Source organism: Pyxicephalus adspersus, chromosome 9 (assembly GCF_032062135.1).
Source record: "Pyxicephalus adspersus chromosome 9, UCB_Pads_2.0, whole genome shotgun sequence".
Classification (NCBI taxonomy): Eukaryota; Metazoa; Chordata; class Amphibia; order Anura; family Pyxicephalidae; genus Pyxicephalus; species Pyxicephalus adspersus.
In genome coordinates, this window is record NC_092866.1 from 43,626,270 (window position 1) to 43,637,857 (window position 11,588).

General features: G+C 39.7%; 1 protein-coding gene across 1 annotated transcript; it reads right to left on the minus strand.

The window, feature by feature from the left end:
• Positions 1-2,221: 2,221 nt before the first annotated feature.
• On the minus strand, positions 2,222-6,891 carry TSSC4 (tumor suppressing subtransferable candidate 4). Its single transcript, XM_072421727.1, has 3 exons — positions 6,743-6,891; positions 3,852-3,924; positions 2,222-3,304 (listed from the first exon to the last, which is right to left on the minus strand). The coding sequence occupies exon 3, from the start codon at positions 3,227-3,229 to the stop codon at positions 2,348-2,350; it is 882 nt and encodes a 293-aa protein (XP_072277828.1). The 5' UTR covers positions 3,230-3,304; positions 3,852-3,924; positions 6,743-6,891; the 3' UTR covers positions 2,222-2,347.
• Between the last annotated feature and the right edge of the window lie 4,697 nt (positions 6,892-11,588).

Here is an 11,588-nt window from a genome sequence, read left to right on the forward strand (position 1 = left end):
TGTTTCCTGTTTAACGTTAATGTTCATATATTTGAATGTATAACTCATAATAATCTGTGGGAACAAAAAGGACATTTTCTAACAAATTTTGGATTTGATATATTCCTTACATTTTTAGGATATAAAACTGAACTAAACATATAGGAATAAACAGGAATAAAGATGAAGTAGGTGGCAGGAGCATCCAATCATATCATCTCCTAATCTATAGAAAATAAAAACATATTCCGATTTGGTGCTATGGACATTAACTATTTTCCTAACTAGCTTTATATAAAATCATATAGATCCAGAAACTGTTCTCAACACCGCATCAAATAGCGTCCTCCCGGTATCCATCTTCAGCACGATGTAGAGGGAGCGCCAGGCACCGACATCTTCTCTATTCTTCCGTGTTCTTCCTACGTCACCCGATCTTGTCGCACTGTGCGTGCGTGAGATCGCCAATTTTTTTGGTGCAGTACCACGCTTTTATTTAAAAAAGGGCGTTGCACTTAAAAAAACGCCAACAAACATTTTTACTTTAAATAAAAGGGTTGTCTACCCTTTAATGTAAAGTAAAAATTCTGAGTTTAGGTACGCTTTAACTATGTAGATTGGGGGAAGGGGGATGTTAGAAAGGGGACAATCGTGTAATGCAATGAGTGAATAGTAAGCAACACTTGTGATTTCTGGCCAGTTTAAGGGCACACAAAGCTTGTTTTTTTTACCATTTGTACCCTTGACTGTACAAGGATCTTGTTTTCTTTTTTGGGGGGATTTTGGAGATTATTTGCTAATCCTGGCATGGATCCACAAACTGGATAATTCCATCATTAAATTGCTGACTTGCTGGAGGAAGATGTGGATGATGCTTAAGTTTTCCTCCTTTCTGATCCTAAAGAAAATTGCATATTCACAATAAGAGAGAAGGATACAGCCAAGCAGCAGTTAGGGTACATCACAAGCTTGCAGTGTGTGCCTTCTATTGATTAAAAAGTGTATTGTAAATTACAGCTGGTGCCACAAAAAGAATGATAAGCTTCCTCTAAGCCTGATTGGACCTCTGAATTTATAGTATTTTGTGCACCTGTCTTAAACAGAATTTCCCTGCCACAGCAAAGCAAGGGCAGGCCATTTGATTATGGATAATTTAATAACAGGTAAGTATTCCATGTTCAGCTGTGGTTTCTTTTTAGAATAACATATTACAGGATTTTAAAATATATAATATTTTAAACATGAGCCCAAACCATGTCTGTGCAGATTCTACTACCAAATGTTTGGCAGCAAACCAGTCCTGTTGAACTTTCATGAAACTTTCTGCTGTGGACATATTAGCTGTTGCACATTTGGTTTGCATCGTGCCCCTATCTTACACAATACCATTGTCAGAAGCCAGTCAAAAACACACAATTTTGGTCTACTGGTGATGTCATCAATGAACACTGTGAAATAAAATGCCAAAAACATAAACCAAGATGTATTTCACCTTGCAATGGTAATACACAGTAAGTGGGTTTGGGCATTGCTATGGTAAATATATCTTCCTTATTACCTATAAAGCTGCAGTGATGAGTACTGCCATATCCTTGCAGTGTGACATGTTGGCTCCATTTGTTACACAAGCCGGAGTTGCCCCATATAGATGTAGGGGTAGACAGGGATATCAACTAATGCTGACAGGGACCAAGACATCATCAGAAGTGCTAGCTTTAGAGCAAACTTTAAAGAAGAATTTCTGTGCATCACAGTGGTATTTGGCAGAGTAGGCAGTGGGAGAAGTATTACATTTTCCCTTTTACAAAGGAAATATTTTCTGAGCACTACTTTCATAACGAAAGGATCACTGTTAAGGCCAATGGGGTCCCGGTACATCAATTCTTGATCCAGTTTTGATGTTGGAGTTGGGCTGTAAAGCTGATCTCCAAGCAAACAGCTAAATACTAAAATAATTTACATGTAGGATCTTTCTTTGACCAATCAATTGTATTTCCACCCAGTTCTGATATTTACACAGCTATGCTCCACAGCACAGTCCTATCTAGAAGGGAAGGGGGACCTAATTTTTCACACCTACAGGTTCATACAGATTCTTTTAACCCCCAGGGAGAGAGTATCACACTGATGACAATCTCTGAGTTTGTTCTTACTGCTTAAGAGTATTAAATTTAAAACTAAAGATTTGCTTAAGCAACCCTTGCTGCTGTTGAGATTTGTAGGATAAAAAAAACAAATCTGATCAAATAGGAAAATATTTTTATAAACTGAACTTACAATAATATACACATTACCAATATGTTTCACTATTACTTAAGTTCACTTTACAACAAATTAGGTTATACAATAACATTTCCCACCCCACATCTCATGAAGAGTCCTCTTCCTCTTTATCATCTGCTTTTGGTCTGATATTTTTCCGGCTTCTTTTCTTAACCATATGAAACCCCAAGGAGTCAGATCTTGCCTGTTCTCCATAACCCTCAGCTTCGTCCAGTCCTTCATCCCCCCATGACCCTGACACGTGTTGTTGTTCTGCCTGTGTCTCACTTTTCTCGCTATCTTTCTGACTCTTTTTTTGGGGCTTTGTGAAGAGGATTCTTCCTTCCCCAGAACTAGAAGAATCTTGGTTGTAGGGGAGAGGGTTGGTGGTATTCTTCAAGACATCCTTATCTTCCTTTTTATGCTTTAACTCTAATAAGAAGCTAAGTGCTGTGTTTCGGTTAGTACGGTCACTTGTATCTGGAACATCCTCCAGATTGTACTTCGTCCAGCGCTCAGGGTGGGCTAAATAATCAGGAAGACGTGAGGCGGGAGCTGAGCGCTTTTTAGTGGTAACATTTGTGCTGCCAGTATTGCTTTTCTCCTTTTGTTCGGGTAGATTAGAAGCTGGAACTTCAAGATCTAAGCTATCACTAGCCCCTTGCTTCCCTTTGATGGTAAACTGGGAAAGGGATGAACATTTCTGTACATCTAACAAACCTCCAAATATGCCATGGCTGCGCTGGGAGAAACCTACGTCTGTTCCTTTCAAGGTGAAAGGCTGCAAAGGAGATTCATGCCTATGATCCTGTGCATTGTCTTCATCGTCATTATCTTCTTCCTCAGCACTAACAGACTCTACCTCTGCATGATCTGATAAAGCAGGGTCCGAGTCACTAAGTGACAGGGTGCCGGGATCCTGGGGACTTTCAAAGGATAATGCGCTGAAGGGTTCAGGGGTATCATCTTTTTCTGGAGACTCAGACATGGCTCAGGAACTGGACGATGATAATGGTGCAGCTGCAGAAAATAATGTTTTCCACACGTTTAGGGATTCAGATACCTGGAGGAGAAGATAATTGTTAATAGAGTAAATGAAAATAAAAAAAGGTATAAGCTTTATGTGTTATGTGCTATAACACCTTGCTAACGGGAACTTTCCTTACACTGGCCATTGGGACAAAATAAGGGAAACATCTACAATGCACAGTAATGAAAATGCTTTTATGTCCAGAGGCAGGAGCAAGTAAATACATAACTGCAGTTTATTCTAAATTAACCCCTCCCCCCCATATTAATTAGAAAAAACTAAATCCAAGTTCTCCCTATTGCTCCATGCTCTGCCCAGAGTTCTACTTTAAGTTTGTCAGGTTTTTAATTTCTGTACCTCCGTTGGAGCAAGTATTTCCTCACTCCTTGCAATGATTACATTTGAAGGGAAATCTCACCAATGGAGTAACAGGTAGTTATAAAAATCTAAAAGTTTTTACTCCCCCTACTCAAAGTTTTGATGTGAAGAAAAAAAACAAGTGTTTGTACATTAACATTTACTAAATATACATTGAAGGAAACAGAACAAACTCAAAGACAGCATTTTGTTTCCTTTCTACCTTATCCTGTGCTTGTGTAAGCTCCCCTTTCTCAGGGTCCGTATATTCCACCAACACTCTCAACGACTTCACCCTGCAATGGAAACAGATCATACTTCTATCATGTAATTATAGCATTTGATACAATTTAATAGGATTTTATGTATAATGAGCATTTCTATTAATTTTCTTCGTAGCCCAGTGTGCAAAAATAAAGTAAACAAAATGAATCAATGAATACATGCTTTGCTTGAAAAATAAGGAACCAGGTTACTTTTTTGATCTGTGGATGCTAATCAATCCCACTAAAAAAAGAATGGGCACTGGGGATGTAGGTGTGCATAGGTCCTTTATCCAAGCTGACTTTCCTAGGTATGATGGGGAGCCTAGGCGATCAAGAATGAAGGGGAGAGCAGAGCCTCCCGGGATACCTACGTCATGCATCCCAGGAGGCTCTTGGTTGCTCTTTCTGCGCATGCCTGAGCATGAAAGGAGCCCTTCCATCAATAGGAAAAAAATTGCCAATCTCAAGCATGCGCAGTGAGGATGGCAAGTTTTTTTCCAATGTACATCACCCGATCTTGTGCCTGTGGAGTGCTAGATCTGGTGATGTAGGAAGAAGAACGTGCAAATAGGAGGAGAAGATGTTGGTGCTCCATCTGCGCTGGGCCAACGTGGGACCCGATGGAAGAATTCCACTGACAGAACTGATCTGCAGGAGTGAAGGCAAGTGTGATTTTCTTGTTTTGGGTTTCTTTCCACTTTAACATATAGTCCTGCAGCATTGGGGACCGCCCAGAAACTTTACAGAGTGTCACAACAATCAAAACTACTGCTGGCATGGATGCATTAAGTGAAACTAAATTTCCACTTTACAAAATTAAGGATTAGGCAGGTGGCTATTGCAGAAAGACAGGCGATGTCCCTTCTGCAAAAACCATCCTATCTGTCTGATGGCTGCATGTGCAGCGTCAGCTTTGGTTGCCAGGAAAACCTGGCAATCCCAACTTCTCTGAATGTGCTGGGATGAATTACATGATCCCGGCATGACTAATCAAGATAGGAAGAAGAAGAAAGGAAGATAGCGGCCCCCTGCGATGGAAATAGGACAGGTCAAGTGGCTTCAGTTCTACTTTATTGTCATCCAATAACCCCCCCAACACCACCTGATTTCTCATTAGGAAAAATCTACTATGCATTAAAATTAATTTATTTGCTGTGTTCACACAGAAAGGTGTCAATGCACTAGTAGGAACAATCTTGGTACTTTTTTGTTTTTACATTTAAAAGTGATTGCAATTTCTGGAAATGGAGCATTAAAAACTTATGTGTGTGTGGCCGGCAATAGAACTTCCCTACATCTTCATTTTTAGTAGCTTGATCACATTGCTAAAACAGTAAATAATGGCAGGAGAGTGTTGATGTATTGATTGGCCTCCTATAATTGCTGCTGGTTTGTATCCACAATCAATAGGATCTACACGCCACTGTTTCATTTATATCAAAGGGGGAGATTAGTTCTAATTAGGTCACCAACTAGTGGTCCGTGAGAAAATTTTGGTGGTCCACAGAAAAATTTGGACATTATTTCCAATTTTTATGTTTTATTATTAATAAAACAAAAATAATATTCTAATAAATTCTTATATTCTGAATGACCATTTTCGCCTTTATATTGCACTAAATTGTACTAGAGACGGAAATACAAGGGAGGACCAGCGTGATGTCAGCGTAGCCTTAGGCAACCATTGCAGAGCCGTACGCTTCAGTATTGTTTCCATCATTACAACAGTCACCCCGCTCCGCCAATACCGATTCTCATCCGATTGTTTTATTTTATTTATTTCTCAGATGATCTTTTAGGTCAGTATGACCTTGTGTATTTTCTTTAACTATTATATTTAATGGTATCAAATAGTTTGACTTTGATAACTATCATTTCTTGTTTGGTCATAGATTGGAATGAAATAAACTCATATTGAGTGAGAAAAAGCAAACAAATATTTTATATCGGAGCCCCCACAGTCCTTGTCAGGCACCATTAGGAAGATCATTATTTTACAAATGTATTTATGTTTTTATAAAAATTCATATTATGGTCATAATAATGGGATTTAAAATTATGAAGTTAGTGGTCCGCGAGGTTCAAAAGGTTGGAGACCGCTGTCCTAATGAATTATTACACCTGGCTGACTGAGCTACTAGGAATCAACGTGCAGAAAGAACATAAGCCAAGTGATCGGAGTTCATTTTCATATTCACTCTTTTTCCTTTGATCTTACTTGTTTTATTTAAGCAGAACATTGAATTGATCATCACTGTGGAGCAATGCTTCCTTCTTAGTAAAATATACAGATCATGTACAAGATCTATAATAAATAATGATTTGGTACATCCCGGTATTTGTATTAGGATGACTGCAATATAATAAATATGGCTGGGTTTACATGTGAATGTATCCAGTGTTGGTGCCCCAATGCCAGGGAGACACGTGATGCGTGCATTGTGGTGCAAAGGTAACAAAAAGAATAAAAAAAAAATGATTTGTAGTAAAGAAACCTGTGAACGTAGTATTTACTTGCCATTTTAAAGCTGGTGACAGGTCCTCTTTAATATATTGCACATGGCATTGGATTATTAAGCTGCTTTGATATAAATATGCCATGGCATCAAATGAGACTTAGAAGAATGACAGGCGCCCCTAATTCCTGCACTTTGTGCATTGTTTACTCCACATATATGATTAGGACAATCAGTTTCCTGTTTACACACTGATATCAGGATGCTGCAAAACTACTCCCACCCACGCTGCCTGTGCATGCTAGGCCTCATCAGCTTCTCTGCTATATAATACTGCAGACTCCTCACTGCCCGCCACTCTGAGCACCATTTTACGTACAAAGAAGACTTACAGGCTGCCCGCACTGATCTGGATGGCCTTCAGCTCTGCTATAATCGCCTCTCTCTGCTCAGCCTCCATACTGCGAGGTCAGAGGTCACCCATTCCCGGGACTCGGCCGCATCCTGCAACAAATAAACTACATCTCCCAGCAGGCAGCGCGACACCTCCATTCGCAGCATTGGCTGTGCCACCCGCTTGTAATGAGTGCGAGCGCCACCTGCTGGCTACGAGTAGCAATGTTTGTTGGTAAAAGCTCTATTAATAGGTTCTTGCATTTGATATTTGTCATTGAATGACTAAACATATTTACGGATACAACATTTCATGTGATTACCTTCTTCAAGCAGGGAAAAGCATTTAAAACTTTCTAAAAAACTTGCATCTGTAAATATGTATATACTATGTTGGCGCTATAAAAAAACCTGTTTAATAATAATTAATAATATAATTTAATAATATTAAATTGGAGGTATCACTCTTGTTTTTGTGAATGTCTATGGCTACTAATAAATAGTATTGGGGGGAGGGGGTTAGGTATTTCTACATTAGAATAACATTTCTTTATGGGTTGTTATGTTTTATGGTGTATTTTGTTTTTCAAAAACGCTAGGCCTTGCTTTTCTGTTTATAAAATGCATATTTATATTATCTTAATGTGTATTACTTGTTCACAGAGTGGTTTTAATTCTTGTTTTTTAGGAGGAAGTACCTACAGACGTGACGCTGAAGGACGACAGCCCAACCACCATGTGGAGCTTTCTGACTGTGTGTCCTGCTCATCCCCCACAAGTCTTCATTTTTACAGGTTTATTAAAAGTCCAAAACTCAGAGAGAGAGCAGCAGTCAATAGATCAAAGTCCACTTCTGTATTCTCATATAATTACATGGATAATTTCTCCATGCCAGAGTAATTTTCTCTGAAAAAGTCAAAATTATTGCGGCCCCTTTAAATTTGACTTCCTCAGAGAAGCAAATACTTAAAGCGGACCTAAACTTAACATTTTTACTTTACATAAACGTATAGGCAACCCTTTTACCATTTTAATGATCTCATGCATGCAAGATTGGCAGTCTTTTTTTTCCCTTTTACAGCAGGCTGTCACCTGATCTCACACCTGCGCAGTGCGTAGTCCGAGTGACGTAGCCAGAAGAAAGAAGGAGAAGGCTGAAGATAGTGCCGGGATGTACAAAAATTCCAGAAACTTCCCCTTTACTGACGTCATGATACCAGAACCCGCCTACTCTCCCATCGCAAAGCTGAGCCTGCAATAGGATAGTGGTAGGTTCTGTCCTGAGACACAGCGCACTCACTTCTCTGAGCCTGCCATCAATACGGGACACTTCGTTTGTGGCTGTGTGTTATGTCACATACCGTCTTTTTTGCCATATAAGACGCACTTTTTCTTCCCCAAAACTGGGGGGGAAAAGTTGGTGCGTCTTATACGACAAATGTGTTATAAAATAATTAAAATAAAATACTCACCCGATACCCGATCCTGCGTGTGTCTCCTCTCCTCGCTGGCTGCAGCGTGTGCAGAGCGAAAGAAGCAGGCACAGCGCCCCCTGCTGATCCCTGCCCTAACTGCCGTACAGTGGAAAAAAAGGTAAGAACGGCACAGAGTGATCAGAAGGGGAATTTGAATGGCAGAGTGATCAGAAGGGGAATTTGAATGGCACAGAGTGATCAGAAAGGGAATTTAAATGGCACATGAGTGATCAGAAGGGGAATAATCTTTCAGAATCTTTTTTTTCTAGATTTTCCTCCTTTAAAATTGGGTGCGTTTTATATTCCGGAGCGTCTTATACGGCGAAAAATACGGTATATAATTTGTGACAGTTTATGCAAATATTGATGGCTTAAATTTGAAATGTACAAAGAGAGATAACACAAAGACTTGCAAGATTATACTTTTTAATAATAAGACAGATAAATAAAAAATGCAATAACAATTAATAAGCTATAACAAAAGATACTTAGCTGCGGAAGAAAGCTGAATTCTCCCAAGGCCGGAAATCAGTAACTTGGCAGAGGATAAAAAAACATGTTGCATACATTTAGTTCTGGTCAAGACTACTTAATTGGGTGTGGCAATGTGTTTTAAACTACCCAGGAACTAAGACAATGGCCAGTGCTTGACCAATGATCATCCTTTAACCAGGGTGACCTCATATGGGGTATACATTTACCAGTATATACTGGTAAAGCATTATTGTTGGTGAGACAAAATTGATATTAAATAAAATTGTGCTAACCCAACATTGGCTGGTATGCCCCCAAGCGGGGTCAGGAAAAGGACCCTGCTCGGGGTGCCCTGGCCAGAGCAGCCAGGGTGACCGCTGCTCTAGAAACCCTACTACGCCGACTCCTTGCCTATTTTAGGTAGGGAGTTTAACACTGACAGTGTTACAGTAAATATTGGCTTTTCCTTCTGTCGACCATTGTGAGTGGCACCTGTGCAATATTGCAGCGGATGCCCCACTGCCAGCATCTGAGGTCTTATATTGCATATATTCATGTATGCTATATAAATCCTGTTTAATATTAATAATAAAAATAATAATAATGTTAAAAGTGTCAATCTCACTATACATTTAATGGAAAGCCCCTTGATGACGCAGAAGGAGCAACCCACAGCCTCCTGGGATATGTGATGGAAGTATATCAGGAAGCTGCGGGGTTTCCCATTCAGTCTTTACTGCTGCAGTGGTAAAGACGAAAGCGAAGGGGAGACTGACAAAAATGTTAAAAAAAGTATTTAAAATAAAAATAAAGTATGGATGGTTGTTATGAGACAGAAACTCTTTCGAATTTTACTTCCTAACCAAAGACCTATTTATTGTTAAACAAACATTATCACCAAATTTATAGTTTGCCTTTTCAGAAATTCTTGATTTCTCAGTGATTATTATAGGTTTGAGTTGCCACACATCTGCCTCCAGTCCACATAAATAAATGTTGGTGACAAATCCATTTTAAATCCACATCCTGTTTTGTTATGTTGTGCATACGTATGGAAAAGAAGGCCAGATTAATGTGTCAGGTGTGTGGTGACTGAGTGGGATGCAGAACTGGGTAGGTCTGGGTGTTCCTACCTTAAATAGGCTTGGTGCACGTATCCACCTTGTATTGTGCACAAAGGGAAAGGTGAGATTTCAGATGATTTGCAATTAATAAAGATTAAGCACACGTGCCAAAATAACAGTAGATTGACAACATTTTTTTGATTTTCAAACATCCCTTGATCTGCTTTATTTGAATTTTGAGAAGGCAAATAGGTGCCTATAAATAGGTAAGACGTATCACTGCCATTTTCCCCTATAGATATAGTCTGGATACTGTAAAGCAGGTATGGCTGCAGCCCAAATTTATTTATTGCTTTGACAAGTTTTGTAGTAGTTCACTATCTACTGTGAGGTTTATATTTTTCCGCTTTTTACAGGTCTATTATAGCTTATGGATTGAATGGTTTGCTCATCAGACAGAGAGGGAAGAGCTAGATCTTTGGCTAGGTACACACGTGCAATAATTATCGCTTGAAAACGAACAATCCATGACTATTCCTGATTATTTTGAACTACCATTTACTGCACAGTTCTGTACATGCTATAACGATACAATCGTTCAAATAGATTCCACCAGTAATATACACACTAGGAACGTTCATTTGAACTATGCAGAAAGTGACATGTACAGGAGAAAGTGTATCACAGAACAATCCACGATCCCTGAACGACTGTATACACAATAGATTACGAACGATGGTCGCCCAATCAGATCCACTGGAGTGGTCATTCGTCTCCAGCGAGATTCCTCATTCATCGGCGTCGTTGACCAGTCGTTGTGCACTTTTTTGTTAACAATTATTGAACAGTCTGTCGTGGATCGTTCGTTTCCAATGACAATTATTGCATGTGTGTATGCAGCCTTTGGTAGCAATGTTTGTCTGTCTAATCCAATCACTAGGGGAGTTGCTCAATGATGTTGGCTGTAACGGAAGAAGGAATGTTGGGGAGTGACCATGTGGAGGAGGCTAACCTCACCTAGTAGTGAATATTATTATTATGAATAATAAACAGGATTTATATAGCACCAATATATTACGTAGAGCTGTACATTAACTAGGGGTTGCAAATGACAGATGAATACAGACAGTGACACGGAGGAGTGGACTCTGCCCCGAAGAGCTTACAATCTAGGATGTGGGGGAATTAACACACAATAGGAGGTGAGATATGTAGTGATGGGAATTAGTGATGGTTTCAAAAGACAAAGAAGACGGGTGGGCAAGTTTGAAAAAAATGGGTTTTGAGTGCTCTTTTAAATGAGCAGAAAGTAGGAGAAAGCCGAATGGGACAAGGAAGACCATTCCAGAGAGTCCAGGCAGCTCTAGAGAAGTCTTGTATCCGTGCGTGTGATGAGGTTATGAGTGAGGAAGTCATTAGTAGGTCATTGGAGGAGCGAAGAGAGTGGCTGGGGGAGTTTTTTTTTTACCAGGTCAGAAAGGTAAGTGGGACAGAAAAGTAAGTGGACAGGAACTGTGGAGGAATTTGAAGGCAAAGGACAGGAGTTTGAATTTGATTCACAGGAGTTGTATTAGAAGGGCGTAATCAACAGTGTCAAAAGGGGAGGAAAGATCAAGGAGAAGGAGGAGGGAAAAGTTGCCTTGAGACTTAGCTCTGATGAGGTCATTGGAGGGGGTCAAGGAGAGGGTTGGTATTCAGGTAATCAGTGAGTCTTTGGTAGACAAGGCGCTAATAAGTTTGGAAACATATAGGAGAAGGGAGATAGGACAGTAGCTAGAAGGTAGGGAGGGGTCTAGTGAGGATTTCTTCAGAATAGGGAGAATTATGGCATG

Coding starts and splice junctions, on each gene's coding strand:
- TSSC4 (XM_072421727.1), bottom strand. CDS start 3,229: ATGTCTGAGTCTCCAGAAAAAGATGATACCCCTGAACCCTTCAGCGCA.